General features: G+C 42.9%; 1 protein-coding gene and 1 long non-coding RNA gene across 2 annotated transcripts; one reads left to right on the plus strand and one right to left on the minus strand.

Annotated features, from left to right (window-relative positions):
- Positions 1-600: 600 nt before the first annotated feature.
- LOC121470314 (uncharacterized) lies at positions 601-2,526 on the minus strand. Its single transcript, XR_005981087.2, has 2 exons — positions 2,389-2,526; positions 601-1,549 (listed from the first exon to the last, which is right to left on the minus strand). It is a non-coding gene; the product is annotated as an uncharacterized lncRNA (long non-coding RNA).
- TM2D1 (TM2 domain containing 1) lies at positions 2,501-15,614 on the plus strand. The gene is made up of 6 exons (XM_002198637.5): positions 2,501-2,630; positions 3,890-3,963; positions 6,427-6,535; positions 10,791-10,882; positions 13,447-13,520; positions 14,722-15,614. The coding sequence occupies exons 1-6, from the start codon at positions 2,512-2,514 to the stop codon at positions 14,830-14,832; spliced, it is 579 nt and encodes a 192-aa protein (XP_002198673.3). The 5' UTR covers positions 2,501-2,511; the 3' UTR covers positions 14,833-15,614.
- Positions 15,615-21,456: the final 5,842 nt, after the last annotated feature.

Here is a 21,456-nt window from a genome sequence, read left to right on the forward strand (position 1 = left end):
AGGCAAGCCGCGTGTGTAAATATTGTAGAAAAGCTTGTTTATAACTTATTTGTAGCACATCGGTGTCTAGCTCGGTGCTCTGTGATTCTACGTTTTGAACTCCCTATAGAGAGGCACATAGACCCAGCTTGGTGTTCAGGCTCTGTTCCCTTTGCACACAGAGGTGTAGATCCTCAGGTGAAGTGTGTACAATAATATTTTTATAATAATATGCTCTGCTCAGCCTCAGCAGCGCAGGCCTTACCACTGCACAGAAGGGAATGGCAAAGAACCATAGGAAAACTCAGATGGAGTAATGGGATTGGAAGACTTCCCCTACAGCACCCCAAAACATCCCACGTCGCTGTGGCTTACAAGACACAGAATGTTGTTCAGGATGGCAATAGAAACAAAATTTGTATAAATAAATATTATATATAAACAAACACATATTTTATATTTTTATATTTATGTTTATATTCCTGCTAGTCACAAAATAGTGAGCAGGCACCATTTTAGTTGAAATTAATTGTGTGAACTGCGTGTGCTTTCTGAAACCCGTACATCAGCCTGCTTTCTGACTTCCTAAAATTATATACATACACACATAAAATACTTGAATTAAAGTCGATAAATACAATTTTTATTCTGCTACACAGTTTCACAAGCCAGTCTGACGACCTTACACAGCCCTGTTGGCTGAAGGGGGTAAGGGCTATAAGAGGTTTGGAAATCAATTAATTTCCCATGAGTTCAGATTGATTTCCCCTCGTTCTGGCACCCGTTTCGTTTCACTGAGCGGCAGCAGTCGCCCCAGAGCGCACGACATGCTCAGAACGCACCACTCCATCCGCCTTCCGAAGGATTCCAAGCGCTCAGCTCCCCGGCCCTAACTCTCACTTTTAATTAATGTGGCGCTCGTGAGAAGTGACAATTTTCCTGACAGTGATGAACAGCGAGTGGTGTATTTATCCATGCGAGGGACGCGCCGCAGACAGAAGAGCCGGGCACTTTTCCCATCAGTGCACCTCCATCTCCATCTCCGAGGGCTGAGTTCATCCCGGAGCGCGCTCCGGCCCTGCCCTTTTGCTTCCAGTTGCTGTGAGGAGTATCAATTTTCATTTGCATACTTTGCCTGCTGAACTCCAGGCTGCTAATTCAGTTTAGGCGAAATCTCCCCAAAAAGCTGTTAGATGGCAATATTTCACATGGCTGGCTGAGCTCTTTGTCAGCCATCCACACGTTTTAAATCCGCGCTTCCACGGAGTCTTGGAATATCTGGTACCTTCTTTGGTACTGACAAAATAATGCCCAGAAAACTTCCAGAAAGGATGGGTAGTGATGATGTTCTCCTCAGTACTATTTCAGAGTTGCTTTGCCAGCTTTTTAGGTTCAGTTTTCCAGTTTTTAGGTCTCTACTTGTTTTTCAGGAAACGATTCTCGAGCAGATGTAAACTTGGGACAGTGGTCTTGCCTTTCCTGGGTGTGTTTAATCCATCTCCTGTAAACACTCCAGGATCCCTTAGCAGCTCATAAGTGGAAAACTAATGCCTTCAAACACCAGAGAAATCTGAAATAACCACAATAGAAAAACAATAAATAAATGTCACGTTAGTGAGAATAGGGAAAGGTTTGTAATCACCACAAAATATCTTGTGAAGAGCAAATGATGATGAAAACCTTGCCTGCTCCAGGAATTCGGTATTCATTTAAAAATTGGAATAAAGAGCATTTTTAACAATGCAGTTGTGTGTGAAAATAAGGTAATATTTTCAAATTATTTCTTTAATCCAACAGCTGTGGGTGTGCCAGACACACTGTCAGCACACCAGGCCTGCCTGGATGACAGGGGATGCACCAGTCTGGGTTAACCAGGTTTGGCAGGTCACGCCTTTAACTTCTGCTGGGCTTTTTCAACACATTTTTCAAGTACTCAGTAAACTCCAGATACCAGCGGGTACACCCAAAGGTGCGATTTCGCCGGGTAGGCCAATGCTATAGCGTGGGTGTCAGAGCGGGGAGGGTTCACCTCACGTCCCTCCCTCTCCCGCCGCTCGGTTCAGGGCGAGTCCTGCCGCGGTGCCAGCACCCGGAGCGGCTCCAGCCCCGCTGCCAGAGCCGCCTCAGGGCCCCTCACGAGTCCCCACCATGCCCACAGCGCGCCGGGGCCGCGGGCCCTCACACCCGACATCTTAAGTGCGGGCAAGCGCGGGGCCGGTGCTGCCGGCGGGCGCGGCCATCTTTACTCGGGGCGCCACCCCGCCCGTCCCAACGCCGGGCGCTGCCAGCGCCATCTTGAGTGAGGGCGCGCTCTGCCCTCAGCGCGGCCTCGCCCGCCATGTTTAGTGAGGTCACCCCCCCACCACCACTCAAAAAACCCTTAACCCCTCTCAAAAGCCTAACCCGCACCTTCAGCAAGCCACGAACACATCGGCATCCCCCTCCGTGTCTTCCCGCAGCCAGCCGTGTTCTCCCCGCGGCGGGGCCGCTCCGCTCCTCCCCGGGTCAGCTGACGGCGGCGGCGGTCCCGTCATGGCCGCCCGGAGCGGCGCGGCTGAGGCGGTGCTCCTGCTTCTCCTCTGGTTCGCAGCCTTGGAGGGAGCGGTGGGCTCGGAGCCGCCGCTCAAGTGCGAGGAGCTGCGGCTGGGGCAATATCCTGAGCGGGGCCGGGTCGGATCGGGGGCGGCTGTTGTGGCGGTGGGCCCGGTGTGAGGGGGGGCACCGCTTGTGGGGAGGGGAAGGGGCAATGGGGACCGTGAGGGGCCGGGCAGGGCGCGGGGGTCGTGGAAAGCCTCAGGTTTGGAGCCCCGAGGGGGACAGGGCTCCTCAGGGTGCGGGAATTGAGGACACGGCCTCAAGCTGCGCCAGGGGATTGTTCAGGTGGGACATCAGGAGGGGTTTCTTCACAAAAAGGGTGATTGGGCATTGGAAGGGGCTGCCCAGGGATGTGGCGGAGTCCCCATCGCTGGAGGTGGTCAGAGGACGAGGGACTGTGGCACTCAGTGCTCTGATCTGGGTGACAAGGTGGGCATCAGGCACAGGTTGGACTCGATGCTCTCAGAGGGCTTTTCCAACCTAATTAATTTTGTGATTTCTGGTGGTACTGTGTGTGCCCCAGCGCATGCTTGGAATGTCCTTCAAAGAGATTGCCATGGGATGAGAGAACCTGCTCTGCCACCACTCCACCTTATTTATTATTTGCAGGAGCGAGACGTGGAGACTTTGCCAATTTTTTTAGGAAATAGTACGTTTCTATGCCCTGCACAGCTCCGAGGAGCAGGAGGTGTGAGGCTCCTGGCTCTCCAAGGCACATCTTGCCCTCCCCAGAACATGTTGGTTGATGGCAGCTGACAATTTTTGACGATCAAAAGTGTCAGGAGAGCAAATCTTGGAAAAGCTTGCTTCGTCTCCTGCTTTACTTGGCTGTTGGAGTTGAGACCTTTGGAAGTCAGTTCCTTCTCAGTTTGTTCCTGCACCAAATTCCTGGCGTTTCAGATGCTCATTTTTACGTGTTCATTGAATTTTGTGTGCTCCTGTAGATTAAATTTCCTCAACCAAATGCCTCAATTTCAAGGCACTGTGGTATTTAAATAAGGGAACAAGACCAGATGAGGCGTGTGCTACCTTGTTGCCTCCAAATACAGAGGCTGTGACTGATAAATATTGTAGTTCCTTTAGGTAGTGCTGACTGCAGCACTAATTAAACGCGAGGCTTATGCGATATATTGGTGTATTAAATTGGATTAGCAGATTTGCTGCATGGTAATGTGCTGCTCCTCTTTTGGGGGATGGGTAGGCACCAACATCAAGGTGCATCTTAAATCCTCGGGGTTTAAAGAGGGTGGAATAAATTACTGTTAAACCTGTTGTAGTGTTTGATGTGAAAACTGTTTTCCTCAATTACCTGAACATATATGTGTGATGAGCCTAAAATAGACAATAGCACACAAGAACCAATGAATTGCACAAATCACACAGCATATGGTAAGGATTTCTAACTTATATATTGATTAACTGCTTTTTTATTCAAGGAAGTGTTCAATTTACCCATTTGTGTATCTACTTGATGAGTTTTATAAAAGATGGGATTAGTAATATCATGAGTCTGAAAGCCCAAAACACTTGTGTGGATTGGGTTGCTTTACTAAAAAGGAATAAATACAGTGTCTCTGATTGGTACTTTTGTAAGTGAGGTTTCTGGTAAATCTCTTCAATGTATGTTACACCCTTTAGGCTCTGTCCTGCACTACTGTGATTAAAACAAACCATTCCTGTCATACTGATTTTGCATATAATTATTAAAAGAATTGACATGTGACAGAACAGCCCTCAAAATCTTCTAATTTTTAAGGGTTTTTTTCTTAAGGCAACACAGTGCCTTCTATCATCACCAGGTTTTGGTGCATGAGGCTCTATTTTGAAAGCACATTTATTTGATGTTCAATTCTGACATACTTCACAGTACAACAGAAAAATTCATAACTTGATTACTTATTTTCCTGCCTGTGCTTAACTTTGATGTTCCCAGGCACTGAAATAAAATGTTCTGTGTTTGATAGCACGGCAAGTTCACTTTATGTGCACCCCAATTTTAAAATAATGAAATTACAGAATAATTTGGGTTGGAAGGGACCTTAAACCTCATCCAGTGCCACCCCTGCCATGAGCAGGGACACCTCCCACTACCCCAGGGTGCTCCAAGCCCTGTCCAACCTGGCCTTGGACACTTCCAGGGATGGGGAGTCCACAAAATTCATGTGTGTTCATATTTTGCTTCCTCTAAGTGCTGAATGACTTTCCTCTGGGATAGTGAAGGTTTTCCAAGTAATTTCAAACACTGGATGTATTTACTTTGCACAATGGATCCTTTTAAAAGATTTTTCAGTTCTTTCCATCATTTTAACATTGGGTCGCTGACTATAAATGGGCAGTCAGAGACCAGAAAAAATACTGCACAGTTTGAGATTGATCATAACTCAAGATTATCAGTTGTTTAACTAATTACCATGTGATTGTATTTAATACACTGCACTTTTGAACAGGAGATAAGCTTCAGAGTAGAACAAGTTGCTGAATTAATTAACACTGTTTCTTTGTGTAGCATTTTTATACACACACCAGCTTTTAGATTGCCCTCACAGTATTTGAATTGCTTTTTTTCTGTATTACCTAAGTAATAAAAAGTGAATGTCTGGATCATACTTGAAGCACTACAATTTCTGATCACTGTCTGCGATCCCTTACCCAGACAAACAAGGGTTTAATTCAAAGCAGCAAAGTGGTGTCATTGGGTTTGGAGTCTTTGGAGTGACACTGACAAGAAAACTGTGGCTTTTCCTGTATCAGTATATTTTAACTGTGATGGGTTTCTTCTAACAACAGAAAAAACTTCCTTGCTTTCTTTACAAGAAATAATGTATATTTTTGTAATTTCCTTAGATTAGGCACATTGATCAGTAGCATCATGGAATGATTTGGGTTGGAAGGGACTTTAAAGATCATCTCATTTCATCCTCTGCCTTGGGCAGGGGCAACTTCAACTATCCCAGGCTACTCCAAGCCCTGTTTAACCTGGCCTTGGACACTTCCAGGGATGGGGTATAAAATCCATGTAAGATTTTATAACAGTTTAGTCCACACATAACTCAAATCTTATTTTATTTTTTGGCCCTATGCAATCCAGATAGGCATTAAAAAAATCCATCTCTTGCCTGTGTGCATTACTGGAAAATCTGGAAAGAATGTTAAACCTGCCTTTGTTGGAATTAACCAACAGGACTCACAAGTACCAAAAGCTGCTAAAAAGTGGATAAAGGACAGATACTTTTTTCCTTCAAAACAACAGACTACAGCACTGGAGAGTGATTAATATTCTTGTAGTATGTTGCAAACTTTAACAGGTGTGACTTTCTGCTGTGATTTCCACTTTGATTCCCCTAAGCATCAAGAATAATGGAATAATTTGGGTAGAAAGACCCTTCAGGAAGTTGCATAGTCCAGCCTTCTGCTCAAAGCAGTGCTGGCACTGAATTCCAACCAGGTTGCTCAGGGCTTTGTGCAGTCAGACCTTGAAAACCTCCAGGGACGGTGATTGCATGACTTCTCTGGGCAACTGGTTCCAATATTTGACTGTTCTCATGATGAAAATGTTTTCTGTATGTCAGCTTTAGATTTCTCATTGACTCATATTGAAGCCAGAGTGGAAATCAGAACAAAATTGGGGCAGCAATTAGGTTTGTATATTTTGCTTAATATGTAGCAAAGAAAAACTACAAGTTAATGGTAGGACTGGCTTAAAAAAATACTTTAAACAAGTTATTGTGTGTGAATTGTGCTTTGTATCAAGAGTGTTGCACAGTAGAACTTAATTTGTTTCACTTGTGTGTAGTCAGAAAACTGCTCTGAGTGTCAATTACTGCTTAATATCAAATAATTTTTTGTCCTCAGTTCAATGTTTGCCAGCACCAAATATTACTTGCAAAGATCACCTTGGCATAGAGAAATTCTTTACGGGACGTGAAGTTGGATTTTACAAGCCTATTGAGTGTCGCAATGTGTGAGTACTCTTTGGTTCTGAAAAACTGAAGTTTGTCCAAAATTGTATCATGTGTTGGCAGAAGGAAAATAGAGGTAGGACAGAACCATGCATGTTTTGCCCAGTAGTGAGTCCTCCAATAAACACTACAGGGTCATGGCAAGGGTTAGGTTGGGAGGGACCTTAAAGCCCATCTCATTCCATCCCCTTGCCGTGGCCAGGGACACCTTCCACTAGACCAGGTCACTCTCAATGTGCACATTTAGAGAAATCTGTCTGTACATTTGCTTTGTTGTTGAGTTACCTTATTCTTTACCTTATTCTTTTACCTTTGCTTTACTTCATCCTTTAACTAGGCAAAATTTTGCTCCAAATGCTGAGGCCACATTTCACGTGTGCTTAAAATCAGCACAGTTGCTGGAAGGAGCTGTTGGGGACACCCTCCATCCCCTTCCCTGACAGACCCCAGGACATCAGGGAGCTGCCCTGGCTTTCAGCTGCCTTGGATCAGTTCCCCAGTTTGAGTCACAGCACAGTGGCTTCAAGTGCTCGTGCCAGCGCAGGGATGAGGGTGACTCAAGGATAAAACTGAGAGGACAAAGGAGGGCTGGACAGGTCTGTGCTGCTCAGTGCTTCATGCCAGTTTAAAGTGTGCCTGTAGCTGCAGCTGAACTTCTATTATAATGAATTTTAGGGGAGCTACAGGATCTCTGCAGTTCCCCCCAAAATCTATAAGAGAAAGTGTTCTCTATTTTGAAACAACTTTTCTGTTTCTGTGTCTTTGAAGAGCCTGTTTCTGGTACATGAATGGTGGGCCTCGTTTTTCCAAAGTGTGTTATGTGTGATGGAGAGCTCTAGATACCAGTAAATGTTCCAACTGGCCAGTGCTAATGATCAGCCAGCACCTGTCACTACCATTTGTTTCCTCTTTTTTCTGGGATTCACACTGGAACCTTTCTCTTTTGTCCTACTGTAATCTTTGGAAATTAAAACTCCAGAAATCCTGAGTACTCCCTATCACTCTAGCGGGCAGATAACTCTGATGTGCCACTTGCTGCTCAGTAATTTGCCTAACTCAGAAGTACAGCTCTGCCTCTTAGTTTCATAAATATTTTCTCTGTATTTAGTCTTCTCAGCAGTCAAAGCTCAGCAAACTGAAGAAAACATATTATTACATCTAATCAGATTTAAATGCCAGCAAAGTAGACGTCAGTCACATTTTTGTCCAGAAACAATTGTGCTTCAGTCCCATCTGTGATGGGGGCTGAGGAGAAGATGAGCTATACTAGTTTAGTGAAATTGCTTCCTCTTTAGATTAGATGGTAATTCCTATGTTTGGAGGGTTTTTTGTAGACATATATTTTTGGTTTAGTATATTTTCTAGAAACACTTTTTAAAGGTAGCTTTTCTTTACATTTATTTATTAAAATCCAGGTCTGTAGGCAGAGAAATATCATCCTTCTTACACTATCTTTTACTTGATCATGACTATTATTTATAATAAATAATCAATGGTTACACTGCCAAAACAACTCATTGTGACTTTTCCAGTCCCACAAATGCTGGTTTGGCAGAAAGAGAAGAGAATCCTTTTTGGACTGAAAATTCCAGTAGAATACAACTGTGACTGTAGATAGAGTTACACAAGGATGTCCTTCATAATGTCCTAAAACCAGTAAAAAATGGCAGCAAGATTAATATCACCATCCTTCATCTGTACACTTATTTAAAAAGTGGTCCAGTCACTGACAGACCTTTTATGAGGCACTTTGAATGTTACCTAAGTGTTAGGAATATTATTTTAAGCAAGAATCTCCAATTTACTATTACAGCAGTAGCCCTGCCTTTTCTACTGGTTTTTGGAGATTTCTCAGCATCCTACTGAGTTTGGGTAGCAACTGTAACTGTAGAAATAACTGCACATCATTTAGCCAGAAAATGAGTTTGAGAAGGCATCTTTCCATGGCAGGATTGTCCCAGCATGGGGACAGCAGGTGAATCTCCATCCCCAGCTTTTGTGAAGGACAAATCAGCAAGTTGTCCTTAGCCAAAACTGTAATTTAGTTTTGGCTAAGTTCTGGGGTCCAGTTATTTTAGAGCAAGACCAGGAGGTGTTCCATGTTTGTGTGAGTGAATGTGTTTAAATTCAGGTACCCTAGTAATTATTCAAGGAAAAGCTTATGAGGTTGTTCCAACAAAGAAGTATTGGGAGTCAGGGTTGCTTAGGTTTGGCTTTAATATGATGTTTTGGAGGTAGATCTTATATTTTGGCCAAATTCTAGAATCCCCCAGATTGGCATTATCATTTATTTTACTTAATATGTGCAGGCCCTGACGCTGCAGAGTCGAAATGGCTTTTTTTCAAGTGTTGCTATTCCAGGGAAGGAGGCCATGGAGTGATTCTCTGTGAAATTCATGGGGTTCAGTGTGGACAGGTCTTTGAGCAGAGCCAAGAGACCCTGAAAGAGCAACCTGCAGCAGCACCTGCTTTATCAACTGCTGTGGAAGAGCTGGGAGGAGAAGTTTTTAACGTGGCAGCTGGAAGAAATGCATGCAGAAAAAATAAAGGTTGGATGAGGCTGAGGAGCAAGAGAAAATCAAAAGAGGAACTGACAAGAAAATGCATCTTTTTACCCAATTGTAGAAATTCTTTCAGATGCCTGGGATGTGTCATTTTCCTGCTCACTGGTTTACTCTTTGTGCATGGTTTTGTCTGAAGGAGTAAAGCAAAGGAAACAGCAGAGTGGCTGCAGCTTTGTTTGTTACAGTGTTCTCATGCTTCCCCTTCACACTGGATTTCTTCTGCCCATCAGTTTGATGTTGATGAGGTTGCAGAAACTGTTGTGCTTTCAGAAGCATCTCAGTGCATAGGCAAGGGCTCAGTTTATTACTAGCTGTGATCAGGAGCAAAATTAAACTGTGTTCCCATCTTTTATGTAACAGCTCTTTTTATGCTTTAGTGTCCTTGGAGGGCTGTTGACACTTTTTAGTTGATAAACAATTTCCAACAGTTTACTTCAAGTTTTAAATAAACCCATTAGTGTTCTTTACAGTGGACACAAGGCAATTCTAAAGATGATAACTTCTGTTACATTAGGTTCCAGGAATGCCCTGTGTGTTCTGTGTTGCTAATAAACACCAAGTAACAAATAGTGAGGTAAAAGTCATGGTTTAATCACTTAATGTTGCCGTTAGGTTTTAAAGTCAGCAAATTTAGATAATAAGCAAAAAAGGTAGCTCTCTACTTGGCATTGAAAAAGCTTAATAAAAGTGCTTGGACTTTTGTCAGCTACCGTCTTTTTGAGACTGTTTCATTCAACTGTCAACCAAGAGTTTAATTTGGGCCTGTTAAATAATTGCTGGCACGTAGTGGTGCACGTATCAAAACAGTGAATTACTGAATATTTTTCAGCTCTAATTACATTTGGGTTTGCTGTTCAGGAGCTCGCAGTTCCAGCATTGGGAGCGATGTGTTTTCAGCTCCCTTATTAGTGCAAGGTTCTCCAGCAGGGACTGCACTAACAGGTGGTTTGGTGGCTGCATCGCTCCAGCTGTTGGCAAGAATGGTTCCAATTAGGATAAGTCTGAAAAAGTCTGTTTTATCTGTTTATTTTGTATGACTAACCATGGGAAGCTTAACTTGAGAGTGCCTCTCTACCCCTGTGCATCTTTGTGCTGTCAACAGTTCTTTTCTTCTTTTCATTGTGACTTTGTGCCATTTACAGTGTAATGAGTGAATCCAGGATTTACTCTTTTTGTTGAATCCTTCCTGCAGCTTCTTCAGCCGGTGGCCATGGTTCATTTCTCCTTCAGATCTCGTGGCAATTACTGTCTCTGCTGACATCTCACCTGCCTGTCCTGTTCCTCTCCATTTGGCTGCGTGTGAGGCTAATGCCTGCAGACAGTATTCACACACCTCCTGCCTTCCTGGGCTTGTCTCAGTAGGGCTGAACTGTTAGGAACTGCTCTGTGAAGCTGGGGACGGATCAGCAACTGAATTATGTCTTGACAAGAAATCATCATTTAGTTTCAGAATAATCTGTATTCTGCAAGAGTACAGTTGAGTTGCAGCAGCTGAGGTTCCTTTATGGAGGATGCCTTCCCAGTTTGAAAGCTTAACATTATCAATTCCGTGGCCGTTAATTGAAGATAAATAACAAGTCTGTTGTTTTTTTAAAAGCAGAGCAGCAGGAAAATGAGTCACTACTTTAACAGTCAAAAGTATGAGTGGATATATTTTGCAGTCATTATCTACATTGCTTGTTTCTTTTGGCAGAAATGGATACTCCTACAAAGTGGCAGTGGCTCTGTCCTTATTTCTTGGATGGTTGGGAGCAGATAGATTTTATTTAGGATATCCTGCATTAGGTAAGTTTATTCCTTAATTTTTTCTTTGAGGTAAATCTTATGACTGACTTGTATGTGTATACTCATGTTTTGAGTAATGAAGGCTGACAGTCACAGTTCTAATATTTAAAACTAGAATCCTTACTTCATGGTCAAGTGAGACAAAGTGCTGCATTATCCTCAGCCTGCTCTTCTGTTGGAGTGGTGACAAATGGAGATGCAGTGTCCAGCAGATAAAATCCTAATAAGCAAATGTGGTTATTGCTACTCAAAGTTTTGCTTTGCATTGATGCTTTATCACAGCGTTTTTATGAGGCACTGGAGCAGAAATGGCTTTGCCTCACGTGCCAGCCTTAAATGAAACTTGACTTCACCAGGAAAAAAAGTGGACAGATTTTACAGTAAACCTGGTGTTTTGAGAGATGGAATTTATTCTGGCAAATGCACATCTTCAAGATAACTCATGGTATTAATAACAATTCTGCAGAAGCTGGGACTTCTAATAAAACCTCTCTCTTGTTTTTAGGACCTCATTCCCAGGATGATGGTGCCACTGGCCAGAAATTTTGAGTTTCTGCCCATTAAATGCCAACTTTTTTTTATGACATTATTTGTCCTTCTCTGTAATCTTGATTAACATCCATGTCTTTTATCCCTGAGATTCTATAATTAGCATTTACTTTGTCCATCTGTGTCACAAAAGGATACATTTTTGAAAGCAGTCAGTAAGGTGCATTATTTATTTGTACCACTGGATTTAGAATAATAATTTGCAGTAATTATTTTTAATGTATTGTGGTAATATATATTCATAAATTCTTAATTCTGTTGTAGAAGATCTTTATGGCTAATGCTTTAACCCTACTGGATTATACTGTATCCAGTAGCCAGAGTTAATATTTAAAATTAAACTCTTCCAAAGCCAGATTTTCAATCTTTTGAACAGCAAATAGATAAGAGTAGAAAAGAATAAAAATCAACCCATTGAATTCATTTACTGTGGCTGATTAGGGATTTCTTGGTCATCTGTGCCTTGGCAAAAAATGGTTAAGAAAGGTTAATAGCATTGAAATCTTTTTTGCAAGTGTAAAGAAGACTGTAAATGCTCATTGGTTTATTTTTTTCCCTTCTCTTTTGTTTAAAGAGCACACAAATACAAACAAGCTATTGAGTATAAAGAAATCAGGAAGGCAACCTCTTCCTCTCCCACACACTGTGAACCAAACCAGGAGTTATTACTGTAGAACAACACTATTTTTTTTCCCCTCTGTGCTTTAGAGCAATTTATTTTCTCAGTGTGATCTGCTTATAGGGAGGGAAGTGAGGAGGATGGAAAAAAAGCCAACTTTACCCTGCACTCTAGAAATAAATGCCAGGTTCAGAAACAGTTCTCCATCCATTCCTTGAGTAAGGTGGAGCTGCAGCAGTGGTAAGAAATGTGCAGCGTTCCTAAAATCCCAGCTGGCATGTTCCAGGGGCAGGGACACCTTCACTGGATCAGGTTGTGCAGAACTCCATCCAACCTGGACACTTCCAGGCATTCAGCCACAGCTTCTCTGGGCACCTGTGCCAGGGCCTCACAGGAGAGGATGCACACGGACTTTCCTTCCAGGAGAGACAAATCCAAATTCCAGGAAGAGCAGTGGGATGCTCCTCCTGCAGTGGATGCAGCTCCTCCCCTCCTCTGCCCTGGGGGAGAGGAGGTGCTTTGAGGGACACATTGCTGCTTTGGAGAGAGGGGATTCACCAAGATCTTCCCCTGAAATAATGCTCATAAATACATAGTTCTCTCTACATTCATTGTACAAGAAACTATTGATATTAAAAAAAAATTAAATTAAGGCAGCCTCTTTTTTTCTGAAGGCATTTTCCAAATGAAGTCTGCCTTGCAGGGCAATTTCCAATAAAACATTCATCTGTCAGTTGCTGTTCCCACATATTTTCTATTAATCTTCCATTTATTTGTATAAAAACAAACATTTTTAAATACCAGTTAAAAAGAAGTGTTTATATGTTTTTAATATATATTCAAAAGAAATTTATATTGCAGCAAAAATATAAAAATTGCACAAAGGATTGTTTTCCAAAGTTGCGTGTTTTGAAAATCAAATCAGTATGTGCTGCAACTCATGAGGTGGTAGAAAGTCTCTTTCTATTAAGAAGTAAATTTTGCAGCTTAAGTTGGGATTTTTCTGTCTGTGCCTCAGTGAAAGGAATATCTCAGTAACCTGATAATCAGCTTTTGCCTTTCCTTGTTTAAGAATATTTAGATGGTAAAAAAATGGTTAGTATTTAAAATCTTTAAAGTGCGTTCAGGATATAGAAATATGAATATGTGGTTTGTTTTTTTCCCTAAAAACTAAAGAAGTTTAACTTTAGATATATATATGTAGAGATAGATAGATAGATAGATAGATAGATAGATAGATAGATAGATAGATAGATAGATAGATAGATAGATAGATAGATAGATATGTATAAAAACACATTTTGTGGGTGAGGGGAGAGTTTGGATGTGATTGCCACCAGTGGTGAAATCCCAGGGATTACTTAAAGCTACATTAAATTTTACTTTTTTTTTTTAGGTTTATTAAAGTTCTGCACTGTAGGGTTTTGTGGAATTGGGAGCCTAATTGATTTCATACTTATTTCAATGCAGGTAAGTCAAGGCTTTCAAAACAAGATACAAATCTGTGTTTTTTAAAGCTTTGATTTGATTGCTAACACTTTGTTAGCATTTTGGCCTTAAGAACCAGTGGATATTGAAAAATCAAGGCATTTATTTTGGCTCTGTTTGTAGATTGATGTTGTGGAATATAGACACAAAATATCAATATATTTGCTGTTGGAATTAAAACTTAGATTAGCCATCTATAAATAGTGGCAATTAATAGCTTGGAAGCCATAGCACCATAAATTCAAGTAGTCAGAACCTCTTTATGTGAGGCAGTGTTGGACTCAGCATGGGATGTCCTGCTGTTCCCAGAACCCTCAAGTTCTGTGTTTGCCTGTGCTTTATGCTGATGAAAGAAGACATTGCCACTTCCATTTTCCACCTCTCCTGCAAATTTAAAGTCCCTCATCAGCAGAGAGCTGTGACTGAGGGATTCATGAGGGCTAAATCCCCAGCTGGGGTGACATCTTGTGACATCATGAAATTGCCAAATTGTTTTATTCAGCGGCGCAGCCATTTAGCATGAATTGCAAATCGGCTGTGATGAACTCAAAATCCATTATGGGTATGGGAGTTGTTTCTGTGGGTTTGCAGGAAAATATTTTAAAAGTGTGCACTTTGGATCTGTCTTTTGTATGCATTCTCAAACTCCTTTCTCTGCTCTCGCAGTGATCCTGCCTCAGAGCACTTAAGAGATCCAGTTGAGAGTATCTTTCATCTCTCCTTGTTGATCTCCCTGGTGACTCCACATCAATTTAGCACTTCCAGAACAAAAACTCCATGATCTTTCCTCCTCCTCTTCATTCCTTACCTGTTCAGTATTTCAAAGACACTTGTCATCAGCCTAATTCTCTGCTGCCGACCTTCCTTTGTTCAGGAAAAGTGGTTTGGAGCCCACTCATTTGTTAGGCTGGTTTTGTGCCTCAAATCCTCATCGGATTAGCCGAGTCCCAGTGCCTGGCTGTGTAATTTGGTTGATTAGAAGCCCAGGGGAAATGTTCCTTCTGAGACAGCGCTCGCTAAAACAGTTAAACTGCAGCATAACTTCAAAATAAATCTAGTTTCTGTTTGACTAATTAAGCATGACTAATTTTATGATGGGAAAATTAGCAGTAATTGAGACATTAGCACAAAGTATATATTTCACTTCATATTGAAAAGTCTTGGTTCTTTTCTTCTGCTGCAGATCGTTGGCCCTTCCGACGGCTCCAGTTACATCATCGATTACTACGGGGCCAGGCTGACCCGCCTCAGCATCACCAATGCAACCTTCAGGAAAATGCAGACCTATCCCTAACATCCCTAAACTCTGCCAGGGAGTGGCACAAATCCTTAGGTGCAGCTTGTTTTTACAGCTGGATCCAGTGCTCTGCTGGAATTGCTGAGGATTTTACTGATCACCCCTCGTCAGAACGGAATATTGAATGCACAGTGAACAAAGATGATCAAATGTGAACGTTCATCACAAGTTTACCTCAAAGGTGGAACTTTGGGACTGCTCTGTTTCTGGGAGCAGAGGGTTTGTTGCTGAGTTACATCATCTGTGAAATGTGCAGACTGTTGCAATTTGCACTGATTTGTCTGTATCATTTAGAGTGTTACATAGAGCTGCAGAGAGAGTTGCTCATAATAAATATGCAGGTATTTATTCCACTGAAATCAGTAAGAGTTTTAGCATGGTTGGCCAGGATTACACCTGGGGATCTGTCCATGTGGCAGTTTGGAAATTAACTTTAAACTGCCTTTTTTTCCATCCTGTTAAAACAGGAGCCCTAAATCTTAGGCTGGTGTAGCCTGTAAAATTCTGTTAATTAAAACAATTATTTATTTAAATTTTGGCCAAGTGCAAAATTTGGTCAAGGGCTGATCAACAGTAGTAATATGGATGTGTAAAAAATAGAACTGTAGATGACATATCACAAAAAGAGGGTGGATGTTGGGGTGCCCTGAGGTTAAAAAAAAACAAATAATTGTTCTGCTTATTTTGATTTTTTTTTCTTTCTTATCTTGCAACCACCCATAGTGAAATAAATACCTTTTTTCTCCTGAAAATAAATTGGTGTGTGTGTTTTACAGCTAGAGAGTGTCCAAAGAGTGAATTCTTTGTACTACTAAAGCCCTTAAAAGGCTCTATTTTGGGTCAGTTGTGTTCAGTGCAATAAATTCAGTATCTTTCAAAGCTGTTTGACCAAAGTCTTTTGGACAACCGGGATTTCACTGGATGTTCCTTTCAGGAGAAGTATGTACACACAGACAGAAAACATGTCAACAAAATCTTCATGCTATTTGACCAATTTTAAGCATTGTCTTCACCTTCTAATGAAAACTGGCACTAAATGAGGGAGAAAGCCACACCGTAGAAACTTCAGTGTCATTTATTTTTTACAAAAATTTGGCCTATTTTTTTTTTTGTTTGTTTTTCAGGTGAAACTTTCAACCTGTCATTATTACAAACCATATTTTTAAGGGAATTCCCAAGAATGAAATTTCTAAGTGGATTTATGAAAGCACAATTTGTGGGGTTTAGGCTCTTTTTAACCCACGTTAAGCCCAGTGCACAGAGAGCTTTGTAAAGAAATCCTGTTTTTAACCCAAATCAGCATAACCTGACACGTCACGTAATGAGAATAAACCACAAGGAATACTTTGTGCTTAACGTTAATTCTTCCCTTCACGCAAGAAAGATGTGGTTTTGGAATCCTTCCTGCCATGCATTTTCCTTGTGGGTTCAAAGAGACAGGAACACTCTGTCAGCTCCATTCCCTTGCCTGATATTTGTTCTGTCTCCCTTTGCTCCCTCTCTCACTGAATGCTCTTTGTGCTCATCAGTTTTGTTCCCTGAAATACTTTGAAAAACAGACAGGAAGTGGATGGAAAGTAGATGTTTGACTCAAGTAACATCTCCTGCCCAAGATCATCCTGTGACTTGTCTGCTTTTTGTTTTTCCAACCCTGAAGCTGTGAAAATAGGAAGATGTCATGGGTGTTATAATAAAAAAATAGCCTTGGGCAATTTAGCACACAGGATTCCATTCTAAAACGTGTCTCCAGGTGTTCAAGTGGCAGAGAGCTCGACTTGGTGATTTCAGAAATCCAAGTTGTGCTTCGTTATCTGTAAAAAAAATTCCAAGAGCAACTCCTTTGTGTGAATTAGGTGAAAACAGAATTTTAGCTCCAAGGTCCACGAGATTGCTAATCCCAGAAGCCAAGCAGCCAGCAGAGAGAAAGAGCTGCTGGTCCGAGCTGCAGTGGTTGTGTAGGAAGAGATTTGTCAGCCAGGAAATCAGAGCTGCTGTGGGATCCTTCCCTGCTGTGGGATCCCTCCTGGCTGTGGGATCCCTCCCTGCTGTGGGATCCTTCCCTGCTGTGGGATCCCTCCCTGCTGTGGGATCCTTCCCTGCTGTGGGATCCCTCCTGCTGTGGGACCCCTCCTGGCTGTGGGATCCCTCCTGGCTGTGGGATTTTCTCCTGCTGTGGGATCCCTCCCTGCTGTGGGATCCTTTCCTGCTGTGGGATCCCTCCTGGCTGTGGGATCCGTTCCTGCTGTGGGATCCCTCCCTGCTGTGGGATCCTTTCTTGTTGTGGGATCCCTCCTGGCTGTGGGATTTTCTCCTGCTGTGGGATCCTTCCCTGCTGTGGGATCCTTCCCTGGTGTGGGATCCTTTCCTGCTGTGGGATCCTTCCCTGCTGTGGGATCCCTCCCTGCTGTGGGATTTTCTCCTGCTGTGGGATCCCTCCCTGCTGTGGGATCCTTTCTTGCTGTGGGATTTTCTCCTGCTGTGGGATCCCTCCCTGCTGGATCCCAGATTGTGATCCAGGGCTGCTCACACTGGGGCTGTCCCTGCAGCCAGGACACAGCCATGGGTGACCTCTCTTCCCTTCAGAAGGGATTCCCTTTGATCCTCTGTCTTGTCCTGGCAGCTTCCCACCTCAGCCCCAGTCCTCTCCCATGTTTTAGGAATGAGTGCCACAGATTGCTTAACCTTTGGGAACTTCATGGGCTGCTGCTGGGGTTGTGTTCTCTATATGAACACACAGTAAATGTAAATATATGTATAATATGTTTCTATCTGCTCGTTTAGCTGCACAGCTGAAGTGGGGAGAGGGTTAACTGAGCACGCAGATAAAGATGCAGGGCCAGGAGACACTTAGTGAGGTCTTTGTTTTCATCTTGTAATTGTCAGATATGGCATGTTTACCATAAGGGCTGTGAAAAGTGTGATGCAAGATGTAAAGCTGTCCCACTGTGTTAATAATAAATTGGCTGCAGTAATATTTATCAAAATGTCTGTCCAATGATGATTTTTTTGTGTTGCTGCCTGCTCTAGCCTTCTCCTGTCAATCAAGTTGTCCATCCTAGTCTTTCTGTAGTTCTGATTGCACTGCAATAATCTTCTCTCGGGGTTGTTTTCCCCAAAACAGTTGCAAAGCAATGAAAACAATTAGACAATGTAGTATGTCGTCCTCCTGCTTCGTTCCCAGATAAAATGATATCTGCTGGCCTTGCAGATAGTCAGGAATCCTTTCAGCACTCCAACTAGGCAGAGAAGTATTATTCTGTATCTATAAAAATAAAGAACATAAAAAGTAAAGGCCAGAGTTTAAAACAAGAGTTTGAGGTGCCCAGCCTTTAAAAACTATGATAAAACTCTTCACTGAAGATGCTGCAGATCCAGGCCAGGCATTAAACCCAGATCTCCCCAAACTACCTCTGCAATTCAGTCATTTCAAAAATTGCAAGCTGTACTATTTCCTCCTTTATTTTAACGACCAATTTGAGATTTTCTGCAGTGTGCTTAACCATGACCTGAACGAGCCGTAGTTGGGAGAAACATTCAGCTTTGGGCACTCCACATTTGCTCCCACAGTGCCAAAGTGGTGGTGCTTCAGTGTGCTGACTGCACTTAAACATGACTCTGGGTTCCATTCCTTCAGCTGGGTTAGCCTGTGCATCTCTAACTTCTGCCTAAAGCTGCTTTTCATGGGGTTTTTTAGAATAAACTGCTTATTCCTGCTGGGATTTAAACCACAACTCTGCCACAGCAACTTCCTGTGACAGCATTTTGTTATCCTCACCGTTTCCCTCTCCACCACCACCCACCACCTATTACATGAAGATATCACTGCTACTTTCAGGACCTGATAACACCTTAAATGTTAGCTTTTACTCTGTTTCCAAAGATGTATTCCTGTACATCTGCCAGTAAAACTCCTCAGCTCCACAGGAAGGTCTTTGTGTTTGAAATGCTCCCTCAGATTTTTTTTTTTTTGGAGAACATCTGTTGTCACCCCATCAAGGATTGTTTCCTTTGTTCCTCAGGAGTATATTCAGTTATATTTGCTTGCACAGCTCTGTCTATTCAGTCTGCTCCCATCTCCTCTCAGTGTTTTTGAGGTTTTTTTATTTTTAGATTCATTAGGTGTTTAGGCTATCTCTGCACTGCTGCTTGCTCTGCACTTTTCAAACCTGCTTCCTCCTGGAAGAGATGTTAAATACAATAAAGTTGGGTGCTCAAGCACCCAGCTGGGGAAATTCCAGAGGCAAGACCGTGCATTTCCATTGCCTCACAGGACTGTTGCTAATTGTGTGATTGCTGATTATTTCAGTAACGCCTCACACAGACTTTCAAACTCAGTGTCATCCTTAACCACCCTGCCATTTTCATTATTATAAGTGGTCACTGTGTGGCTTCTTTAAAAAAACACACCATTTAAATTCATTTAAATCATTCTGTTTAACCAGCTCCCTCATTCTGGGTTCAGCATCAGAGTCTGCCAAAAAGTGAAATATAAGAGATTGTTCCGTTTGCATCTTCTGCCTGAATCCAAGGAGAAAAAATAGCTTAACTTTAGGCATATGCTTAAGTGTTTTGCTAGACTGAAATATGATCAAGACTCTTCCCACTTTCTTCCTCTCAATCCATCTGTGATACCCAGAGAACCTTCCTAATCTCTGGGAATTATAAGAGAAAAATCACATTTTGCTGGAGACCCTCAACACTGACAGTGTGAACGGCTAATGGAGTTTGATACACCCCTGTGGCATCCCACGTACCCCAACTTTTTGTCACCTTAAAGCTGCTTTTTGGTGCTCAGCTCCCTTTGGACATCCTGCCCCAATCCTTCAAGTCCTTCCAGGAGGATGGTGGACTTTTCAGAGCTGCATCGCTCACGCAGAAATGTCCCAGCACCAGATCAGGGATGCTGTGACAAATCTGAGCAGGGACCCTTTTGGGGTTGGGGCAGGAATGATGGCAGACCCCAGATTCTGTGCAAAGTGGCTGAAACTCAACCCCGCGTTGTCTCTCTGCCTTCTGCTTCCTGAAGGTGGAGCCAAACCCCCTATCAGATCCCCAAATCTGTTCTTTATCGCAGCCCAGGCTCAGCACACCGGTATTTTTCCTTGCACAACAGAGCGAACTGGAAAGTGGCTGCGAGGGTTCTGCCTGTGGATCTGAGACTGCAGCAAAGAGAAAGAAATCCAAGGATAAAAAGGACACCCTCAATGCTGTTTGCACCGTGTCTGATGGAGATCTAGTTCCTAAAATTCCCAACAAAATAAAGTATTAAAAAAAAATATATATTTCTTGTCTCAGATACCAGCGCCTTGCTTTTCCCAGGATTTCTGAATTGTAACTCTTTGTGCTTCATAAAAATCTGGGCCATCCACGTGCCCCAATAACTCTCCATGATCCATTTGAATGGCTGCTTTCAGGACTGCAGTGCTCCCCGAGCAGCACATTCCTCGGGCTCTGCAGATGCATATGACACAGCAGAATTTTAGGCAGTATAAGAATTATAAAGCTCAGTTTCCATTACTGTAATTGCTATATAAATCCTACCTTAGAACAGGCCTATTTAACCTTGGTTTGAGCTGAGATTTGGTCCAAGTCTGATTAAGTTGAGCACCAAATTTCTTTATTTTTTTTTTTTTCCCATTTTTTCTCTGCAGTATCATAACTTAGTGGGCAGCGGGGCGGGGAGGGAGATGAGATCCAGCTCGTCCTCTGTGCCCTGTCCTGCCAAGGGGTGGCTGCAGTCAGGAAATAGCTGTCCCCAACCAGCAGGACAAAAGGAGCTGTGCATTTTGTTCCCTGGGAGAAACACCGTTTCTCCGCTTGGAACCTGTGGCAGCTGCTCGTGCACAGCTGTGCTCAGAGCAGGTGTGTGAGATGCCTCCAGAACCTCCAGAACCTCCAGAACCTGCCCTCTCTGGGGGCATGGAGCAGGAATTCTCAGCTCTTATATCATCTACCACCACCTCGATGAATATTGGGTGCCCTGGTGGTTCCCCCCTCGGGGCATTGAGGTATCTGGGGCTGCCTTTGGGTCAAAGCATTCAAAACTTGATATAGGACAAGAAGGAGTGTGAAAGAGGGAAAATTTAGGTTAAAGATACACAAGGAATTGTTCCCTGGGAGGGTGGGGAGGCCCTGGCACAGTGTGCCCAGAGAAGCTGTGGCTACCCCTGGATCCCTGGAAGTGTCCAACACCAGGCTGGAGCACCCTGGGACAGTGGAAGGTGTCCCTGCTCATGGCAGAGGTAGCCCTGGATGAGCTTTGAGATGCTTCCAACCCAAAGCAGTCTGTAATTCTCTGATTCTAAAACTGAGGAAGAAGTTGTCAATACCACAAACAGAGGTTGGTGATGCCCTGCTTCACTACTGGAGAATTCCAGACTCCCTTTTAGGCCAGGGAGCAGCTTTGATATGGACAGCCAGGACTTGCTCCTAAGAAACTCTGGTGCAGCATTTCCCAAGCCATAAACCTGCTCTGCAGTGGGTGCTTTGTATCCGAGCCAGTAAAGCCATAGGACTGTGTTTATTAATGTATTCTGCTTCCTCTACAGGGTTTTCTTCAAAGTTCCTTGAATTTACCATGGGGAAAATATGTCAGGAAGATGTAAGAGAACGCTGAGAAGT

Source organism: Taeniopygia guttata, chromosome 8 (genome assembly GCF_048771995.1).
Source record: "Taeniopygia guttata chromosome 8, bTaeGut7.mat, whole genome shotgun sequence".
NCBI classification, from domain to species: Eukaryota; Metazoa; Chordata; class Aves; order Passeriformes; family Estrildidae; genus Taeniopygia; species Taeniopygia guttata.

Excerpts from the sequence above, each read along its gene's own strand:
- TM2D1 (XM_002198637.5), top strand. The coding sequence starts at position 2,512 with ATGGCCGCCCGGAGCGGCGCGGCTGAGGCGGTGCTCCTGCTTCTCCTC. Across the intron at positions 6,536-10,790 it reads CCTATTGAGTGTCGCAATGT|AAATGGATACTCCTACAAAG; the intron begins GTGAGTACTCTT and ends TTCTTTTGGCAG. Across the intron at positions 13,521-14,721 it reads TCATACTTATTTCAATGCAG|ATCGTTGGCCCTTCCGACGG; the intron begins GTAAGTCAAGGC and ends CTTCTGCTGCAG.